Consider the following 23,138-nt stretch of genomic DNA (forward strand, 5'->3'; position numbering starts at 1 on the left):
TCCTTGTTGTGCTTTATCTTCTTTTGAGACTAATTCATAAACTAACTCCAATCAGACTTTAAAATGAACATGGCAAGATTTGAGAATTATTCAGATATTCTCCAATCAGAGTTTGAGGGCAACATTTCAGTTCCCAGATGTGCGAAGCTCGGTTCTGGTTGGAGGAGTCCTCTTGGGTGCCGTGAATGATATTCACAGCGACTGAAGCTCTTGAAGTTCCTGGTGATTTGATCCGAGTCCAACCTCACTAGCAGCAAAACGCTCGACTCTAAACTGCTTCTGATGCAAAATAATGACAATGGTGAGAACATACTTTAAGACAGTTGGTATTATAGAACAAAAAGTGGTTTTAAAAAGTATTAAATTGAGGGCTGATAGCGTATTCTCTACCTCATTGCTGCCATAAATGCACAAACCAATTACAGTATATTGAGGCATTGCTGGCACCTTCTTGGGCTCCAAAGCCTTTTTGATGAACGTTTTCTAGCAGCTAACAAATTATAAAATATTTAAATCGATGCCTCTTTGCTCTTCTAAGTTATATTGGAATAAAAGTGATACGCTGGTTTGTCCACACCAACGTAAATCACTGAAATGATCCTAGAAGGCCTTTTTTTGTTGCTTAAACATTGCAAATGAGGTTTTATGTAAAATGATTTTTGCTTTAATTTAAACCACAATAATTTCTGCTGGTGTAAAGACAATGTTGATTATTACAGTTATAATAATGCAATAAGATACATTATATTAATACACAGACTTGACTGAAAATGTGGAATAAACACCTGCTAAATTTAATAGACGGTTTCAAATGTTTATTGAATTAAATATAATTTCTATTCAGGGCCGGCCCAAGGCAAAGCAAACTAAGCAGCCGCTAAGGGCCGCAGGGCCACTAAGGGGCCCCCTGAGTGGAGCTGATTTTTAATTTTTTTTTTAGTAATAATTTCTGTCATTATAATATCAAAAACACACAATTTCACTATGAACTGATACATTTTACAATAATGTATATATTTGATAATGTATGTAGAAATCATTATTTTATGGATATAAAGAAAAAAAATGTTTGCTCTTGGGGCCCCCTGGTGGTCGCGGTAGGTACCGCACGCTTCAAGGTAACGAGCTGCCGAGCAACCAACCGTCCAAAGCTCCGGTCAGAAGTTAAGTTAGCAAAACAATGTCTCAAAAAAAGGACTTATCCTACAGGGAGGGAAAAAACAAAGAGGAAGAATAGAGAAAAGCCGAGATAAAGGTTTGTTTTATGTGTCTTGGTAATGAAATGTAAAAGATTTGTAAAGCTGCTAATAGGAAATTAGCTTGATAGCGAGCTGGAACGGTCAAACATTTATGCTAGCATATTTATGTGAAGCTGAGTTTAAACTTTAAATGAGTTGATTCTCATGGTTGGCTCTGTATATTTCTGAGGTATTTTGGCTTCAAAACGCCATGTTTGATAAGAATAATTAAAACTTCTCAATGTTTGACGTTGTCTAGCAAAAATGTTTTTACGTCAGGCTACATGGCTGCTACATCATTGAGCTGCTCCATGCTGTAGTTTGGGATTTGTTGTTTGCTGCTGAGCAAAATCATTTTGTGGCTAAAACAAACATTATTTTTACACGAATTTCTAAGTTATGTGAAACTTCTGTTAAAATCATTTGAAGGCTCAGAATCAGTCCAGTACCGGTACCGGTCCACATTCTCTGGGGAGAATTACATTTTTAGCTACTGCAGTTACGTTTAAGAGAAATTTATGTAATCAAATAATGCCATGAATATGTGTGTAGAGCTGCACTGATTGCAGTTTTCTGGCCGATCCCTGGTTACCGATCTTTAAAAAGCCTGACCTGCCGATTTTGATTTTGGCTGGTATGAATTTCCATTTTGCTCTTTAACAGGAGTAAATATTAGCAGATAATTGATGTCAACATACAGACACTCACATGTTGTTAAATGTAGCTTTTAAAACAACCTTCTTTGGATAAAAGTGAGCATCTGAGCGGTCAAAAATATTTCCAGATATTTGTGTTTCCTCTAAGTGGGTGTTTAGCAGTCATCTCCCAAAGGGCAATTTGCTTTGCAGACAGCAAGATAAATATGTAAAACAAAACAAATTACAATGTTAGCACACACCAACATCCATGCAACACAGTACAATAGGGATGTTGTGGTGTACTATTGCTGCTACTCATTAAATGTGTCTGAAGTGTGAGAGCGCTGTGACAACAGAAGGAGGAGCAGAGTCGGCGCTGCGGTGAGTTTAAATATTAATTTATTAACATTTTTGGCATTATTGCTTTAAACATAAAAAAATAGAGGTGAAAGGAGAAAAAGTACAAATTAAGGACGTGTTTGAACTGAAGATAAAAATGCTGCAGATATTCCACTGAAGACCGTTCATCGGTCTCACCATCAAAAGTAAACAATAAAAACAAACTGAAAAACACCCTCTACAGTACAGGATGACGTGATTTTACACCAAGAATTTTCAGCACATAAATAGCAGCAACTCAGCGTCAAAACGAAAAGAACAACTTGCTCAGCCTCGATCAAATATTCCAGCAAAGGTTGAAATCCAGCAGCCTGGACTCGGCTGCATCTTTCTTTCAAACCTTTTACTGTCCGCGTCGATCGAGTTTTTCTGTGGCAGATTATTTCATAAAGGTTCAACATTTCATGCAGGACAATCTGCTCATTCGGCCTCATGTTAAGACATATGTATAGGTTTATCTTTTAAAGGTAGAGCTTAACAGGGAACTGTCTCTGACAGAACAGTACTGGTGATAGAAAAAAGACAGGTGAGCCCTTTAAATGTAGTCATTACCGACTGAAAGACACCTGAAGAACATACTCCTCCAAAAACCTACAGGTAGCTGTCAGAACGTTTTCTCAACAGATCTTTAACTTTCTGCAGGCATAAAGAAGGATGAATCTTTGTCTTTACTAAGAAGTAAAAAAAAGATAAATGATGACAAGAAAATGTAGAACAATTTTGGCAAAAAACAAAAACAAGCAAATTTGTCACAGAGCAACAAAAAAGAAAAAAAGAAGAAAAAAATCAGAAGAAACTTAAGAACACATTTTGATTATCAAATATACCTGAGAACAAGTATGGCTTCAATTTCAAAATACAAATTTAAAATTTACATCTAAATTTTGATTAAGCGGTGGGGAGAAAGAGACAAACTTTTAAAATCTCCACATGGAAAAGTTAAATAACCAAATTCCTCATTGTAGTTTTCCACATGAAATTAAATATCAACATATAAAGTACCATTTTTTTTCAATCTTCCAATTATCTGTCTCAGTTTAGTATTTTTCCTTAGTTTTACAGTCACGGAAAAGATTGTTTTTCCAGCATATAGGAATAAAGACGACAATTTGAAACGCTGTAAAAAGTAATTTAAAAGAAAAATCTGGAAATTAGGACAACTCCACATCCATTCTCACTTGAAATAGCTAAAGTTCACACATGCTTATGATAACAGCCATGTCTGATTAGAACAATGACACTTTACGTAGATTTATCCTGTTTAGACCTCAGTTTGTTTAAAGTGCTCCTAGCTGCTGAAGTGAGATTGAAGGCCATTCAGAAAGAAGACAGTAGCAGCTTATGAGTCTGTGAGGGATTGAAGGAAATTAATATCAGCCATTCCAACGAATGGAAAATCATCTACAAGTGAAGGACATTCAAAACAGTCAAAGCTCTCAGGCCTGGCTGTCCGACAAAGTTCACCCTGAAAGCCGACAGCAAGATGCTGAACGAAGTCCCCAAAATCCACCAGGAGCCGTACAGAGCGGCTCTCGCTCCCGTTAGCTTCCAAGAAAAACATGAAGATTTTACAAGCTGGAGAGAACAATGATCTTTGGACAGGTGGGGGATATTTGCTTTAAATCAAATACCCATCAAATATCTCAGAGCTCAAAGTGAAGATTGGGGCAAACGTTCCTCAGATTGTGAGCAACAAGAAACGTCTAACTGAATCTCAACCTAAGTTGGTCAGACTGGGTGCAAGTTTTTTTTTTCTCAGTTAAAAATCACATTACTGCTGATAGTTCTTGTTCAATGAGTAAAACAAACTTAATTTAATGTGTGTACATGTAAATGAATCCCCGTCTTTCACAAAAAACAAAAAAGTATATCTGAATTTGGTATTTTCCCCCTCAAATTTACAAAAAACCCCAAAACTTTTTAACTGCAAGAATAAAGGGTAGAATATGAAATGTGATGATAAAGATTCACCTGAATCACAAAGGTTTCTAGACAGAAAAAAACACATTTAAAGTAAAAACAAAAAGTGAAGACAACTTTTTGTGATGACTATCCACAGAGAGAAACCCTCAAAAACACATTTCAAAATAAATTTCTAAGTCAAAACTGAAGAAACACAAAAACTTACCAAATATTTTCGCTCTAGTTTCTAGTCCAATTAGTACAACTGAAACAAGACAAAGCTAACTTTTCAGCAAGATATAGGAGCTTATTACTCAAAAAAATCCTAGTTCCACTGGCAGATCATTTCACTTATAACAGCACATTGATCCCCTGTTATAAGTGAAATAATCTGCAAGTGGAACCAGAACTTATTGATCAATATTGCAGAATTATTGATGTAAAACAAACTGCTTTAACTTTCTGAAAAGTTCCTTTAAAGTTATTTTTGTCATATTTCAGGCTTACTTAGATATTTGCACGAGAAACTAGACCAAAACTACTTGGAAAGATTTTGTGTTTTTGCAGTGAAAGAAAGTAAACACCAACCAGCCATAAGATCCAACCCTGTAAAAGCTGTTTGTTTTGTTTTGTTTACTGATTGTTTTCCATTTCAGTATATTCTAAAAAAAAAAAAAAAAAGATCTCATAATATTGTTTAACTTCGGTCTAGTTTAGAAGCATAAAATGTTTCCATCATCTGGTCAGTGAGGAAACCAAAATGTGATTTCCTCAAATAAATAGCCAAATTTTTTTTAGATTCATTCTATAAGCGTCGTTTAGTTGAAACGTTTCAGCTGGGTTCAGATAAAATAAGGACTCTCTTTAAAGCTTTAAGATCCACTTTCTCTTATTGCAAGGTAACAAACAAGAAGCATAAAAATAGCTTTGATTTCAACAAATTATTATTGCACTTTTATTTCCTCATAGTTACCTGAAACAGCTTCCTCCAAACGTGCTGCGTTAACCTGCTGAAGCAGCTGGTTCTACCGAGTCGCTGCTGCTGCCTCACAGGACTGTGAGCCGTCTCACCACTGAGTGTCAGTAATGGACCGTCGACAGGAGCTCACAGTGGGAGCAAACACTCACAGTCATGGTAAAATGAAACTACACCTCCTTTAAATTCAGGGGCTTTTCCATTTCTGCCTCATCGTTGTAGAATAAATAAATCACATTTGCAGTTTTCAAATAATTTCATAATCTAGTAACTCATTTTAACCAGGACTGCCTTTGCTGATCTGTTTGGTAACTGAGGTCTGTTTTACTTGGACTTTTACATTCATTATTCAAGACCTTTTTTTTTGGCATTTCATTAAGCCTCATGTGTCAAAATGAATAACTTTTCCCTCCAAACTCAGCCTACTTCAACAGTTTCTTACAGTACAAAAATCATTTCATAATAAAGCCGTTTCTTTTAGGCACAGATGTCTTAAAGACCTTACTTTCATGAATCTTTAAGACGCGTTTTGTCAGCATGTAAAGTGATGTTTACGCCGTAAAGGTGCAGTGAAGATTTGGAGGAATCATTCATCATCCCAAAGGTTTCTAATTGTCCTGGTTTCTGTCACCCACTGAGGGGGTGGAGTTCAACTCTGACCTTCTCCCCAGTGCTCATCATCCCAATGGTGGGATAGAAACCGTTTGGCGGCAAGGCCACTTCCCTTTTCCCCACCACCTTCCCGTTCCGTGTGAAAAACACCTGTTCCAACACAAAAGCAGGAAAACGAGGTGAATGTCGACCAACCGCATCCGAGTTACGAGTTTTTACATTCCTGCCTTCAGACAGAGTCTCACCATGACCTTCCTCCCCTCCAAATCTTCCCCCTCGTCCTCCTCTTCGTCGTCGTTGTTTGCATACAGGTTGTTCTGCACCTCGCTGGAAGCCACGTCCAGGTCAAAGTCGTCTGCGTCATCTGAAAGACCGCCGTCAGCGTTAGGGAGCCGATCAAAGAGTTAGGAAAGAGAGACGACGTGAGGACGTTCACCTCCTCCATCCACGCTGAAGTCTCGTGGGAACATGATCCCGCAGCCCATGATGTCTCCTTCGAAGCAGCGCGGCCCGAACGGGTCCCCCACCCCGCTGCCGTGGAACAGCTTCCCGTCGTCTGCGACCAACCAGGAAGACGTTAAAACCCAAAATCCAGCTTTTATGACATGTTAACGTTAGAGATCATTATTTTTGATACAAAAGTTTTATGGCCTTGTAATTTCCTACACAGACAGCTGACTTGACCCTTTTCTGATCTTTCATCGATTGCCAAGCCTGTCACAATAAGCAATTAATTGCAGGACTAATTAAAAGGAGTTTGATCATTTCCATTCTGATGATTAATAATTTTTGAAGAGTAATGTTTACAGAGACTTCCTAATCCATTTCATTTATTGTTCTTGGTTGTCGTTTTATTTAAAATATTTAAAATATCTTCCAGCTCCGGTGTTCAGTGTTCTTTACAACATTTAAATTTATTTAGTTTTGAGAGGGTGAGCTTCATTATTATGCTGTTAACAATATATTATTTGAAAACCGTCTCAAAACAACAATATTATTGTTTATTGAAATAATTACCACAGGCTGATCACCCTGTGCTGTGAAGCACTGATGCAGAAACTCAAGCTAAAGGATCCACAACGAGAAGAACTGGATTCACTGTGATGGAGATACTTTTCAGCAGATCCACATTTCTGTTTCAAACATCCTGTTTTATTGAGCTCATCTATATTCAGAGAAACTGGGTTTAGTAACAACTACAAAGAATCAACTGGATGTTCTTCCTGGCATTTCCTCAGCCTGCAACACAATTAGTTGAAATGAAAAGATTCAATCTGCCAGACAATATAATCCCCGTGCAACATTCATGCTTCCTTCAAAGATCCGACTCTGATCTACAATGTTGTCCATTTTCTGACTGTTTTCTTTCAAAAGTTTTTGTTTGCTTCACATTTCTGTGTAGTGTCAGCATTGAACATGCTATTTGTTGGATTTCTGTTCCACTTTTTCAAATATTATCTCATTATGATATTCACACAACTGAAGGCAAAAGAAAAAAAAAGATGAAAGGTCTTTTAATAAGTGAATCTTATCACATACTATAATCATATGAATATTAAGATGACCTGAAACACAGAGCTTTGCTGAGACGTTAATTCCCCTCTGACTTTTCCACATTTTGTCACATTAAAACAACATCACCTAATTGGGTTTCATGTGAAACGCAGAGCATAAATAAAATGGAAGAAAAATTATAGTCTTAAAAATTGGATCAAAATCCAAATTAAAATTTAAGCCATGTGGTGTATTCATCTTCAACCCTCAGATTTTAACTGTAGTCGTTAGAAAACCAGCCTCGTTTATATAAAACGGGAGGGGCTGGGGAACATCCACGTTCTCCATCAGACCAGAGAAATGTCTTCCACATGTTTGCTGTGACGTCTTTCAGTTTCCTTCAAACAATGGCTTTCTTCCTGCCACTCCTCCACTAAGCACATTAAGGATCGATGACTAACGCTGCGTTCCAGTTGCAGAGGAAGTGGGAATTCTGAGCTGGGTTTGACGCAAGACCCGCGTTAACGCCGTTCTATTTAGGGAGATGAAATTTCAACATGGCGATGCCCATAAACATTGTTTCCAGTAGCATAAAGGTGATTTGAAGCTTTACTTTTCACCACTTTTACTTTGTTCAGTTTAGAGTTGCAGACGCTAAATGTAACGCAGATTTTAGATACACTTTTCCACCACGTCTTCCTGCTGCTGATGGGAGTCGGAGTCGCTCCCAGTTTCCCAGTTGGAAATCCAACTGCAGAGGACTTTCCAGTTGATTTTTCGGACTGGAAAGTCAGAATTTCCCAGTTCAGAGAGCAACTGGAACGCACCATCATAGTGCTGTCAACAGCCTGAGCTGCAGATCCGTCTCTGACCTGTCCGCTGTTGCCGTTTGCTCTTCAATGTTCCCTTCAGGAACAGCTGGATTCATCCTGAGATTAAATTACACCCAGCTGGACTAACGCAAATATGCACAACTTTGAGTGTCTATCACATAAAATCCTATTGAAATACGTCACAGGTTTTGGTTGTAATGCGACAAAATGTGAAAAAAGTAATAGTTATTGGGAATCCAAGCCAACTTCCACGTTCTATTTCAGACGCTCACCAGCATGAATAACAGTCTGGATAAACAGGAATCAATCAGAGGCTTGGAAAAGAGACGATTGACCTGCTGCCCCATCCTGGTCATAATGAACCTGCTGAGCTAGTTTTCACATGTCCTCTTGGTTATGTTTACATCCATCCCGCCGCTATCCAGGCAACGGCCTGTGCTGTCATCCAGCCGGTCGCCAAAACACACCCAACTCTGCATCCAAGAACTTTTTGTTCTCCTCTTGTGTAATAGTATTTTTGTGTGATTTCATACTTTTCAGGAAGTGGGAAGTGTCAAGTATTGAGTTTCTTTCCAAGTGCTATTGAAACTGCTCTTAAGTCTTGAATCTATAGAACATGAACAGACAGATCAGAGATGATTCACCTGCATGGTAAGCGATGGAGCCTTTGTTCCAACCTGGATGTTTGTCCTTTGGATAGTCCTGCAAACCAAAAGACAAATGACCTAATTAGAAATAAATCTATAGAAAACATTAAAAGTGTTTCAATGAACCAAATTAAGCTCTTAAACCATTTGCGTGTCAGCATGAATCTTGAGGATGGCTTAGTGGTCAATTGGAAGAACTGTATCATCTTCCATCAGATGTAGCCTCTAAGCTGTGAAGGATTTTTCGGGTTGAACTGGGCATCCTACACGTGTTTTACTGGTCTGACCATTATTTGAATTTTTACTGGTTAAATCTGGCAGCAGGGACGACCACAACAAAAGACAGAACGAGGAAGGATAATCCGGTTGGTTTGATCAGCTGTCATATACCAGTTCAAATTGTGAAATAGAACCAAAATCAATGAAGGATGAGGCAATATGAAATCCTTAAGAAGAAAAATAAGCTCTTTGTGCAGGAATTTCAAAATAGACGTTAAGTGAGCTTGGCATAGCATACGATGCAAAAACAAACAGAGCCTGGTGAGGTTCAGGCGACTCAGCTGCGTCCGGTTTCTTGATTAGTTCTTGAAGTCGAGGTTCATACTCGGAAACAAACTTCTTCATTTAAAATGGATCAACATAGAGGAAAGGGGGGACAATCAGCAGATGATGCGACCGCAAAAACAGACTTCTTTGTGAACGGTTTACAACGTTAAAGCGACTCGCGTGCGTAGACGAAGAACACTGAAGATCACACAGCAGCGCATTGTTTATGGAAGTAACAACTGATAGAGGCATTTTAAAGTTATTCAGCAACAGGAGCTGACAGCATTTGTCACATAATCAACAACACAAACATTAAGAAAAAGAACTCGCAACTAATAGCGACAGTAATGTCTGAAGAGAAGCCTGTTTGGATGTTTAGTCAGAACCAGTAGTGGATGGATTGTGATGTGAAGCGCTTCAGTAACAAAGGCTTCTTTCATAAGTTTGTAATTTTAATTTTTAACCATTTTTTATGCCTGGACTTACTGCATCTGGCTTTTTCTGGTGCAGAATTATGATGCATGTCTCGCATCAATGGCATACAAGTTGGATAAAGTGCGACATGACTCTTCTGACTGCAGACGCTTTGAAAACAATCAGATATGTATACTATTTAGCACCACAGATTGGATTGTTTTGGAGGGGTAAAAAGATCAGAACCAGGCTGTTCAGACTGCGATGAAAAAGTCAGATATAGGTCTGCTGTGAGAACCTAGCCTAAGTTAGCCAAATACCAAAACCTTTTCTCTGTCACCACAAAGCTTCCCAGAGGAGACACTCTTCTGCTCCACCCCCAATATCTGATAAATTAATTTTGTTTTTGATGAGCTGAAAACATTTATTTAAACCAAAGAAATCTGTAATGTTTTCCCTGCCATGAATATGTACATGAAATGGTTTGTTTACAGGCAGAAGCTAAGAAAATGTGACAACAGAGGCAGTAATAATGGCTTGGAAAAAAATGGGAGGGCATGAATTGGGAACAGAGCAAATTGAGAGCACTGGAAGGAAAGACTGCAGTAAACCAACACAAACACCACATACCCATTGACACTTTCCCCTTACTAAAGGAAACAGAAAAGGAATCCACAATAAACAATTGCTCATTTATCCAGAGTACTTAACCTCTGAGCTAATAAGCGTCAAGCTTGGGTTACGATGATAGTGAAGAAGATGTTTTGATTTTTGCAGCAGGAGGTAATGCTTCCCATCAGCAGCCTGATGCCCTTACAGGAGAAGATGTGAGGAATGACCCTCTGATGGATTTATAATTCCTCAACTAACCGCAGACACGGCAAGAAAAACAATTCCAGGAAAATAATCAACCAAATAACAGAGCGCTATTCTCTACCCTGTCTGACTTGAGGGTATAACAAGCCCACACAGAGTAAGTCAGAGCAGCGCAGACGGGGCAATCTTAGCGTCAGCAGCAATAATTTATCATCTCCTGGGCTGTGGGTGCTATCGCAGCTGGCAAAGCAGTGCTGCGACTCTGATGACTGATGTTCAATCAATTAAAGGCAAACAGTTGAGAGCAGCAAGCGAAAGCATGCAACGACATCGCATTCCATATCCATATACACACACACACACACTCACACTCACACACAAAAGACATGATAAGTGCCCCCTCAGCAATTACTGCAGCGTTTTATTTATATTAAAACAGGATGGGCTCAATGTTCGCAATGATTTCATTTGAGGCGAATGACGGCAAACATTCAACGAGGCTTATTTCCAAAATACATATCACTTATTACCTTTTTATGAGGGGAAGAATTAAGTAAGACTTTATGTGCCAAAATTCATTCCTATCTACAAATGGAAGAAATATTTCTAAAAAAAAAACAAATCTGATCTTATCTCTTTGCCATATTGAACTGTAATTCCTCCATATTGGATCAGCGCGTAAATGGAAGAAACAACTTTTGATGGAAAACCGGACATGGAGGCGAAATGAGACAATATTTATTCAGTTGTTAACTTTTCCTCTAACAGTCATCCATCACTTGCACTGGAAACACTGAGAGCAAAAGTACATACGAGGGAGACGGATGGCGAGGTGTTTGAGGAGGAAGAGGAGCATTTAATAAAACACAGAGCGTGTGCAGTGAATTAATCTCTGGATTGATGTAAGGCAGCGGCTCTCACCCTGCGTGCCAGACCCAGGGCGATGTAACACTTCTCTCCAGCGTCGGTGATCTCCAGCTCATAGTAGTGGAAGCGAGGGTTGAGAGGTCGCCGAGCCTGAGCCAGGCCCACGTCCATGATCCCCTTCCCTTTCCCCATGTACTCCAGCAGCTGTGGGTACGAGAAGAAAAATGGCCCCAACATCACTGGTTGATATCAAATCAATAATTTTAATAAGTTGCACAGAGATCAATATAATTTTTAATTTAATTTTGAGAGAAATTAGACTTTAAAAGGGCAGTATTAGGTATTCTCCAGGGACAGTGTCATTTTATAGCACAATCAAACAAGTGTGTTACCTTCAGTTGTTATTAAAATGCTTTATATATCAAATCGTCACCTTCTTAAAATAATTGCCTAAGTCATTTTTTGCCATTTTTCAGGAAACACAAAAAACTGAACCATTTGTTAAATAAATGATATTTACAAACAATTTTAATCAAAAAAGTTGTAACAACAGATGTCTTTTGACATACAAACAGCAAGGTCAGTCAAACATGGAACATGACAGAATTAAATGACTTAGGTAAATTTTTTAACATGCCTTTGTGACCTAGGCAATTTTACAGCACAAACTAACAAAACATAATGCTGAGGAGGCATGTGCATTTTTTCCACTTCTCCTTCCAGCTCTTCTTTGCTGGGTTCTTGTGTGATGCCTATTAGTGTGGCAAATTGTCAAAGAAGTGATGACACTCTACAGGCATGATGGGTTTCATTGACTGGAGGTCCTGGAACTTTCTCTCTTTGATTGGCAGAGCACATGGAAACAAACTTATCCATGCCATTGGCCCATTTGGCACCTGCACCCTTTGTGGCAGTTCTTCCCACACAGAGTCTTCTGAAAAGGACAGCTTGAAATGGACTTTGCCTTCACTGCTAAACTGAAGAGCCCGCAAGTCATGCACAGTCGGGTCTCCAACTTTTTTGTCTGGTCTGATGCTGAAGAAGTAAGATCCATTCAGCTTCAGGAACTCATCGTGCTTGAGCACTTTCACATAGTAAGGTGATGGCCTGATTCTTGCAGTCTGGAGTACAACGACATAGTCTCTTGGGGTGAAGATATCTGCAACTATTTTTCGTTCAATAGTACTATGCATACTGTCACACTCCATTTGTGTATGACCTGCAAGAAGGTATTTCTGGGTTATTAGCACCCCATATTTTCTTGCAAGCTCAGAGTATGCATTCGCTACACATGTATTGCGATTCTGAAAACCGCAACCGTCGCTCCACACTATGATCTCCTTGAGGTCTGGATGGCCTTTGATCACACCTTCAAAATGATAATACTGAAGATGTGCAAATACCTCGCTACAGAGGTCACCTTCTGATTCGTCCCAAACGTAGCAGTAGTCTTCCTTTGATCTCAAGTTGAAAAGGGTAAAGCTGTGGACCTGCAGTTTTGTTTTGTAGTACAGGCTGCTGGCTTGGGTTTTTGGACACAGTAGCACAGTTTGCAAGTCCATTGTCCAAACGGACTTCTCTTCATCAGCAGAATCCTTGTCCCTAGATTTCTCTTGCCTCACTTCATTCTTCTTGGTGACATGTGCGTGGTATGCAGCCTTACTGATATTTCCATGTTTGAATGAAACACAAACATCACACTGATCTTTTCTTGGAATAAATATGGAGTAGTTCTCCTCATGGAACACAGCTGTGAAATATTGGATTCCAACAGCTCTCACTCCAGCAGTTGCAGCTGCCTGTCCATATTCATGATGTAGTTGGGAGATGGTTGTGCCTTGGTAAAGGAACTTCTTGTAGGTAGCTGTGCTTCTGCAGTAGTGTGAGTCAACACTGGGCAGGTCCCTCAACCAGTTCTTAAGGAAATCCTTGACATCAGTTTCAACCTTTGTATGCTTGCCACTTTTGGGTCCAGATTTTGATGGCACCTCTGCTTGTTTTTCAGGGTTGATGGGGTCATCCAGCCATTTTGTAATGGTTCTTTCAGGGAGACCAAGTGTAGAAGAAAAAAGTGCCTTGCACACTTTAACACTTGTTCCATCTTCAAGCTTCAGTTGGTAGGAAAATGATGAATTGCGTCGGGATCCCTCAGTAACTATTTTTTGCTTCATGCTAGTTTTTGTGACCAAAGTGGGGACATATAACCGACGTTCTTCCCAGGTGTTCATTGCCCAAATCTTGTCAAATACCCACTGCCGCTGCTCTTCTGTAAGGACTTGGCAGTCTCGAGTTGAGACTCGCTGACAGAACTTGGAGTTGCAGGGAGGACCCATAGTCTTTGCACTTATTTCTTTGCCACTTTTGCGCTTGTATGACATTCCTTTCAGACGTTTCTGCTTGGATTCATTTTGCTTCCATGTTCTTGGACTGAGGTGTTTATGTCTTTTCGTTTTGCCTGCATCTTTCAATTCAACATCCTCATCCTGCTGTTCTAAAGTTGTTGCCACCATAGATAGGCTGTTTTCATCTTCAGGAGAGGAGGACTCATCACAGGTTGGGGTATAGTCCGGATCTTGAATGACATCATCACCATCATCGCCATCATCATTTGATATCGCCTCTTCTTGGTGTGGATGTGTCTGCTTGGCATCTTTAACTTTATCCATGGGAGTAGATGGTGCATCATTATCAACATGCTGCATCATCTCTTTATTGATGGTCTCATTGTCATCCTCAGTAGATGAGGACAGACTGGTGTCATCCCAACATGGGAAGAGTCCTGAATCTTGGAAATAGCATCAGCAGCTGTGTAGAATTTTCGTCTCCTTGAATCATCCGCCATCTTGAAAAACTTCTAAAATTGCCTAAGTCAATTTGTCTGGTGACTTAAGCAAAATAAAACTGCCTAAGTCACACTCTTGACATAGGCAATTATACAAAAAGGGTAGAATGGCATGATCTGTTTAATTGAGGATGTTGGCAATTTTACCAGAGGTGGCCAGCATCATGAAGAGATGATTTAGGCAAAAAAATCATTTTTGAAAAAAAATGACTTAGGCAATTATTTTAAGAAGGTGACGAAATATAACTTCAAAGAAATTTTACTTAGTAATTTTAAGCCTTGAAATTAGGTCTTTGTCTCTTAAACTCCTGCTCTTTCTGAAACGCCTCCTTCAGGAAGTCATCACAGTATCACTCCTCTATTAACCCTTTAACAACATTTTTACCAACATTACACTGAGAAGTAGCTCATATAATGAACTCAGCAGATGCTCAGTTCCACCAGGTGTTTGCTAATTTCTGCAGGCTAGTCTGAAGGAGCTGAGTGGGGGAGTCAGAGAGAGGAAGCTTTGAAACTTGTAAACTGCAGCTCCGAGGAGGAGCTACGCCTCAAAGATGGAGCTAAGTCCACCCGGGCTTTTTGCACAACTGAATGGTTGCCATGGAGATTAAAGGATTTCTCAAACATGCATGAAAGACTTAAGACAACACTCCAGGTATATTTTTGATGAGAATAAAGCATCAAATAAAAAAGTCAATTTTACGTAACGCTGCCCCTTTAAGTAATTTTAGAGAGACAACTTAGTTCGTTTCAGTCTTCTATCCAAAGCAACTGACTTTACTATTAGAAATAGATGCTCTGCTTCCTTTTCCTCTGAATTTAAGCGAAATGGTTCCCTTATATGCAGTAGAAAGGAGAAGTTCAGGAGAAGATGTTATCTTCTCCTGAACTTGTTGGAAATGAAATAAACTCTGAAGAGAAGTGAAAACTAGCAGCTAGTCAGACATGCACTTCCTGCTTTAGCTGACCTTAGCAATCAAAATGAAAACATTCATATCAGCTCTATGTTTTATTCAAATGTAAACAGTCAGGCACATCTGGAGCTCTTCCAGCTGAACTACCTCCGTGTTTCTAAGCTTCATGGTTTGAGTCATCCGGCTGCATCAACCTGCCAGATCTATTGGCTTTCTGCCTCAGTTGTGCAGCAGCGGCAAATAGATTTTATAGCCGTTTGATAATTATTCAGGCGGAGTCCATTTACCTGGTGAGCCAGATTGATACAGCGTACATAAGTCCAGCTAGTTAGCTTCCAGCAGCTTATGAGAATGAACTCAATTCTCCAGATAGGAGAGCTATTATAGACGATAATGTCACAGTAAGTCCAAACTAACCCTTTAGTGTTAAACTGTTTATCTGTATGGAAACCAGTTTTGATTGGTTTGAAATCCCCACCTGGTGTGGTGCTACGGTTTTGAAAGCAGCAAACCGGACACACAGCATGATACTACCAACACCGTACACAGCAGTCGTTTTTTTTAGCTTTTAAAACCTAATTATGCGATTGGCCAGTTTGATGTTGGGGATTCGTTAAAGCCGTTCCAGAAGCTTGTGTTTAGGATCATTGTGCTGTTGGAACACCTAAAATAGTTTTGCAAAAGTATCAATCATCTGTCCTAAACTGTGAAATTAGAGACAAGAAATTTGGTTAGTTAAATTCAAAGTGCTGTGCGACCAGTAACTGTGCCTCACCAATAGGATGCTGACTGCTTCTTTATCCATGAATTAACTTTCCAAAACCTTTTTAATCTAACTAGGCCATTTTTTGTGTGCATTTACATGATACCAGGCCATTTATATTGATTAGATCCCCTGACTCTGAATTGCTTCTCCTCGTGTAGGAGTGCTGCTGTGATCTGGGCATCTCTGCCCCCTGCAACGGGAGAGTCCACAACGTGATGAAAACTGTGAAATCCCACCAATGCAGCACTAATCTCTGTGAAAATGTGTGAAAAATGTATAAGTAAAGTTGATTTTAATCATACTCTACTGGGCTCAACTCCCAGTAGAGTCCAGCAGAGTACTTTTTCTCCCTACTCTGAGAAAAAGTAGGGCTTTAGTTGGGATCAGTCGGCACTCAAAAGACATAATTTATGACAGTTTCGTGGCTGCTTAAACCTGGAGCTGATTTAAAATAATTTTAAGGTTTCTACGGTTATTAAAATCCATAGATCTGTCTCGTAGGAAGGATAACTACACACACATGCTCCAGCTGCAGCAGCGGCATGTCTGCTCTGTTATTAAACATTAGGTATTAATCAACCACTTTGGGCAGCTGTGAACACTTATACCTGTATTTGACAAAAATGTAGCAGTCAAAATATTTTGAAAAGGCTTTGATCAGAGTGTCTCTTTCTTTTTCCCTCTCATTGGAGACATTAATAGCAGAAATCAATGATTCTTATAATTAAACATTTGCACAATCATTGCAGGGTTTAATGTATTTAAATGTAAACTCCTCAAAACCCTGTAAAATGCAGCCGGAATTGGTTTAAATATTGTTTTTGTTTTTTTACTTATGGGGGTTTAAAGTTAAGAGAAAATATAAACTGCAGAGGATATAAACTAGTTTACTGAAATGAAAGGCTGGGAATATTCAACCTGTGAAATTATATTAGAAGTTCACTGTGAATTTAAAATGCACTCTTTTTCTGAAATTCATTTAAGTTTGATTTCCTATCATCAGTCCACTCTGAAAAAAAGAACCATTTCAATGAATCCTTAATAGACCCAAACTAATCTTACTCTCACAAAAATGATGTAGTTTATGTACCACTTCTGACCAGCTGGAGCTAAAGCCATCTTTCGTTTCCTCTGTAAATCATACAAATCATAAAGAAACTGTAAAGCTTTAAAAGGTAATTTAATGACTGCATTAGCTGAAGGTTTGCAGGCACCTTAAGTTTGCCTTCTTGTGTAAACCTGCAGTTTTCGCATCAGCATGACGGCAGTTTTTATTTGTGGAAATGGGAGATAAAAGATTATTTAAAGCCGTCTAAATAGAATATAATGCAGAAAAAACTAAGATAATGTCTTTTGATTAGTGAGATTAATTTCACAGTAAAACAAATCTGATCTCATAAACTATTGCCAAATAGTTTTAAACACCTCTCAGGTGTGGAGCACCGTTAATGCAGCGGTGGAAAATAAGTATGAACATTTCCTGACACATGTGAGTGCGTTTGGGTCATCAATGGAGGGAGCTTGTGGTGCGCCACCTGTAACACGAAAGCTCACGTCTGCTGCTTTAATCTGTCGGGCTGTCACTTCTAGACTCAACATTGAAAGCTGCTGAATGTGTCGGGACAAGCCGGGTTACAAATCCCAGGAGAGATGGATGTGCACAGCGTGTAGGCGCAGTTCACAGCCAAACCATCACTTTCTGTTGCAGCTGAACTAAAGACACGCCGCTCTGGCTCCGAGATAAAACAACGTCGATGGTTTATTCATCATGCTGAGCAAGCAGAGTTTGTTCAGCAGACTGTTTATATATGATAGTTTGTACAGTGAATGATAAAACTCCCAGCATGAGGCTGGCAGCACGGTCAAATAAGAGCCTTCATGTTAAGTTTTACAATTAAAAGTTGTTCTATTCAAGCTTCAGTATGAAATAAATAAATAAAAAATAGCCCAACTAGAACTGGGACTAGCAACTAGCTGGTTAACTAGCACTATTTTTATTTTATTATGTTAAAGGTAACTTTTGTAAAAATATCTCTCTTTACATATGTGTTTGAACTATCACTGTCCTGACAATAAAATATGAGATAACCTGTAAGAAAAAAAACTTCCTTCTCCCAATACCATCTGCACAAATATAGTGGCGCATCAGAAACAACCAGAGCCAAGAGGATTTAAGCGCCATCAATTACACTCGTGTACGAGGTGCTCACACCCTTCATCCATTTGCTCTCTCCCGACTACAGTTTTCCTATAAAAGTAGCCCCTAATTTACACTGAATCCAGCTCCGCCGTGCTATTCCCAGGCAGACAGCAGTCATTACAGAGAACCCCAGTTTCCACTGCTTTTGTCCCTTCTCCGCTCTGAACTCCAGAGCAGCAACAAGACACATGTGTGGAAAATGAGAGATCACACGATAAAGCCAGTGATACAAAGAATGAGTGGTATTATATAAAATACTGCAGTTCTCAACTTCCAGAATTAATATTCATCAGACAAAGTGAAAAATGAACAGTAATCTAGATTACTTTAAACACAGTCAGTTTGGGTCATATTAAAAATGAGGATCATTAATGCTAGCTTTGGACAAAACGTTTGGCTCTTTTCCTCTTTAATCTTGCCCGGGATCTTCCGAGTCCTTGGCGAGTGACGCTCTCCGTGCAGCGACGTGCAGCGACCGCGTGCTGGTAAAACGAAACAACACAACGTGTTGACGTCACAGATCACAGAGTTTAATCTCATACAAAGCAATGAACAACAAAGCTGCAGAGGAACAGAGATATGCATTTTCTCATAAAAATAAGACACACAAGGGAAGACAAACGAACATAAAGACAGACAAAGGCGCCCAACTTGGAGAGAAAAAGATGGAAAAAACTTCTCTCGCTAGCTTGCTGACCTGTACTTTTTAATGAAAGAGGTGTTTCCCTATTTAATATATGCAGTCAAGGCGTTCCGTTCTTTGACCAATTAGAAACTTAGAAAACTCCCGGAAACTCCCCTTCTTTACAGCTCCGATGTCTGGTTTTTATCTAACCACTTCGTGCCCATCTCCGTCCGACCTGGCCGAGAGGCGCCAAGAAGTCTGTTCCGCTCTCTCGGAATTGTAAATTTTATTGCTGTGTCTGTCAAAAGGGGGAGGAAAAAAGGCCCTGCTTTGTCTGCTGAATTCCCAACTGCTCAACAGAAACTATTCCAAATTAAAGTGTTGGCTATACCTTTACACATGTCGTGGATTAGCTATATTAAGCACCAAACAATAATTATTTTCTTTACAGTTCCCCCTTTTGAGGTCTTCAAAAAGACCTCAATAAAAATTGATTAAGCCTTCTAATGCAGAACCAAAACTATGTATTAAAAAAATAAAACAAAACAAAAAATAGAAAACAAAAGGTTGACGTAGCCTAATTATATACAGTTCCCCCTTTTCAAACAAAACCCAAGGGTAAAAACGACTTATCCTTACAGAAATATAAAATCATAAAACAAAAACACAGGATAAACAAAACCCAAAATGCACAATGAAAAATGAAAAAATAAAACAGGGACATACATAGTAAAATTAGTAAGAAATGCTCTGCAACTTAAAAGACAACATTCACCACCCAAGTCCAACCTGTCAAATGAGAAAGACACAAAATTACAATCTGTTGCTCGTCTTTTTCTGTTTTTTTTTTTTTTTTTAAATGTCCATCGACAGTCTCTTAAAAAATATGAAGTCTTCGTCAGGAAATGTTCAAAAAAATGCGCGCAAAAAACGAAACGAAAGTCCTTTTCAAAGTTCCCAACGAACGAAAAACACGCAATAAAAGTTTATGATGATCCTCTTGCAGCTTGATCTTCTTCGACTGGAAACCTCAAGAAACGACCTGTCACAGGTCATTAAACAGACATTTTGTGTTCAACATGAATTTCATTAGCATCAGAAACACAATTACCACATTCTTTAATATCATCTTCATTACAGTCAGCATAATCAAACGATGGTTTCACCTAAAAATAAATTTGTTTTGTTATTTTCCATCCAGGGAAATTATTTTAATCCTTTTTATCAAAGAACGCAGACTTTGAAGGAGACCACATCCGCAGGGCACCAGGAAACCAGCTGCAAAACTATAATGACAAGACAGAGATCAGATTTATCCAAAGGCATCATTCATTTGTGTAATTCAACACAAACATCTTCAATTCACTTTGTGTTCAAGTGAATCCTCCAACGCTCGTGGCTCTGTGGCTGTTATCTTCGAAATAAGTGTGAAGCCGCTTCTCCAAGCAGCCCCACCCCCGCCTCGCATGACACAGCTTGTATGACAGATTCCAGAGTCCTGGAGCTCCGAGCTCCAGGGCAGTCTGTGTGCAAAACCATGAGCAACACATCACGTGAAACCTTATCTCCTACTCTGTCCAGTTCTGTTCATAAAATGGTGGATGTGATCCCTTCAATTTACGTTTCTATTATAATATACTATAGCTCCTAACCGATGGAAAACACCAAAACCCTGTAATCATTTGCTTCAAAAGACATGTTTCCAAAGTAACGTGTTCCCAGAATGTTAAACATATGCAGATCTTTTCTTAAACCAATCTTGTAAAAATAGGATTAAACAAACGAAACAAAACAATAACAAAAACTTAAAAATGTAGTTGTAAAGCTTACATTTACCATCAAAATGAATAACAATGTGAATTAAACAGTCCAGTTTAAATTACTTTCATAGAACAAACTAGATCTTATTGGTTATCTGTGTAAATCATTTTACATGCGTTCCTTAAACAAAATTCAAAAGTTAGACTTGGAGAAATTATAATGAAACAAATCCAGACATTTTCAAAATACACCAATTGTACCCAGGCTTATACTTGTCGTCGAATTTAAAGTTTTATTCAAAATCGTTTTAAATGGATGTAAATCAAAACAAAAATCAAGTTTAGAAAAAACCATTATAATCCCACCTGTGTACGTTTCCTGATTAATGATAACTTTAATCAATGACAGATTCTTCAAAACATTTCTTAAAACATTCATGCTCCATTAAATTAATGCTCTGAACATGGCTGACACAATAATATTTTAATTTCTATAATTATTTTCCCAAGTTAATTAACCAAAATATGCTTCATTATCACTATAAATTTATCTATTTTCTCAAAATATGTTAGCCCATTGTCAGAAAATCTTTTAATGGAGAACAACTCAAACCTATCTAAAATAAGCACATATATTACCAGAAAATATTTTCCTTTCACTTTTATGTGTAGCACAGATCAGACATGTTCTTCAAAAATTTGTTTAAGTATTATAAAAGATGAACCCATGCATCTTCTCCCCCTTTGATACATTACTGGCTAATGTATCACTATTTCTAGTATGTGAAATAACGATGTTGATGAAACAGGGTTATTATTTAAGCTAAGAAAAATCCCACCGATATGCAACGTTGCCCTCGTCTAAAAAGTAAACCTTTCAAAAACAAACAGAACAATTTATTGTAGCATGCTTTAAACCTTCAAGATTATTATGTTCAAAAAACATTTCACATTACAGTTTCAAAACTCAGTATTCAATTTAACTCTCATGATTATCAAATAATTCGTTGTAGAAACTTCTCAAAAATTTTCAGCAGTGTTTGACAAAACGTGTTTACCAATTAAAAACTCAGTGAAGGTTATGCATAAACCAGGCAGAGAGACGTTGAAAGAGAAAAAAAATATAGTCTTAGTCAAGAAAATCTAAAAATGATAAATTTCGAAAAATACTGGTCAGAATATAACCAAATCTACAAATGAAAGAAATTAAACTAAAGACCAAAGTTCCCTATCCCCTGGTGAAGGGTCCAGAGGAAACTGATAACTCAAAAAAAAAAAAATTCGTTATATTTAACAAAATAAACAAAGAACTGACACAAATAGCCAAATAAAAAATCAGACTAATGTAAAGAAATGTAAAGAGTAAAATCCTAAATTACTCACTACTTAATATATAAAGTAATATGAAAGGAAAACAGAAAATCATTACCAAGAGTGTCTGTGTGTGACAGGCGACTCAGTGTTTCGATGCTACAAACTTATATTTTACATTTTCCAGGAGGTAGTTTAAACGATGGGAGAGAAAATTATTTGCCTTACAGTTGTTTGTTCTTTTCTGCTGAGCTGCTGTGAGCAGAGGTTGCTTTGTACTTAAAATTAGTGATATGCAAAAAGGTTTCACATGTTAATTAGTTGAATCTAGTGGGGGTAGAAATTACAGCACAGCTGTAGCTTGTTCTCCCGTGCTGAACTTCTGTGAATGGGGGTTGAAACTCCTCCCTGAGCTCCATTATTCTCATATCTTAAATAAACATACTTGTCGCTTCTTCTTGTTTTGTTCTATGTATTTATTTTACTTAATTTTCTTATTTTATTTTATTCGAAGCCCTCTCGTCTGTCTATAGGCAGTATTGAATCATCTCGTATTACAGTTTAATATTGATTCTCTACAATAGTTCCATATAATCTTTTTTTATTTATTAACCAATAAGTTATTTCAAACTTAATGTTATCCTTCAACAACAAATCTTGTAAATTTTAGCAAACTTTTCTATATTTAACCAATTTCTATTTAACAAGAGAGTGACTTCTAATTTATCCTGTCTAATTATCCGTAAGTCCTGTAGATTTAACAATATTTTATCTATCTTAAAGTTTTGGTCTGTTTGAAAAAGACTGATTGTGAAAATATCTAGAGTCAGTTGTATATTGCAGTTTGTTGTTATCTGAACAATTACCTCTTACAGTTAGAGCCTGTTTCTCTAAAAATCTTCGTTTTTTTTTTTTTTCTTATCCTCAACTCATGAAAAAAATCCTATTTTACTCATTGTATGTTATTCCATTTTCCTACTACCTTCACAGCCTTAGAAGGAATAATTAACATTATATCCACTATTCAGTTCTCAAGTCTATATAAATTTTTATTTAATTTATTTCATAGCTGTACCTAATCAGTTATGTATTTATCTATTTATCCATTCAGCATATTTATGTATTTAACTATTAATTTGCCAAGACAGCATTTCTAGAATCCTCTGTGACCTAATTTTCTTGGCTTATTCTTTCTTTCGTTATTTATTTATTCATTTATTTAACCGTAGAACCCATATTGTAATTTCAATTTGTTCAGATAATGTATTTTATCAAGATTCTATCCTTTAATCACCTTCCAAACTGTACACTGCAGGTCACAGTTACTGCTGTTATTGT

General features: G+C 38.0%; 1 protein-coding gene across 2 annotated transcripts in view; it reads right to left on the reverse strand.

Annotated features, from left to right (window-relative positions):
• Nucleotides 1-2,258: 2,258 nt before the first annotated feature.
• Nucleotides 2,259-23,138, reverse strand: part of LOC116710861 (SPRY domain-containing protein 3-like) — a 31,583-nt gene continuing 10,703 nt past the window's right edge. For both annotated transcript variants that reach the window (XM_032550140.1, XM_032550141.1), the window contains exons 7-11: nt 11,437-11,586; nt 8,737-8,794; nt 6,202-6,321; nt 6,011-6,129; nt 2,259-5,915 (exon numbers count right to left, since the gene is read on the reverse strand). In XM_032550140.1, the coding sequence (XP_032406031.1) occupies nt 5,781-5,915; nt 6,011-6,129; nt 6,202-6,321; nt 8,737-8,794; nt 11,437-11,586 (582 nt within the window). In that variant the 3' untranslated portion in view covers nt 2,259-5,780. The remainder of the gene's footprint in view (nt 5,916-6,010; nt 6,130-6,201; nt 6,322-8,736; nt 8,795-11,436; nt 11,587-23,138) is intronic.

Source organism: Xiphophorus hellerii, chromosome 20 (genome assembly GCF_003331165.1).
Source record: "Xiphophorus hellerii strain 12219 chromosome 20, Xiphophorus_hellerii-4.1, whole genome shotgun sequence".
NCBI lineage: Eukaryota > Metazoa > Chordata > Actinopteri > Cyprinodontiformes > Poeciliidae > Xiphophorus > Xiphophorus hellerii.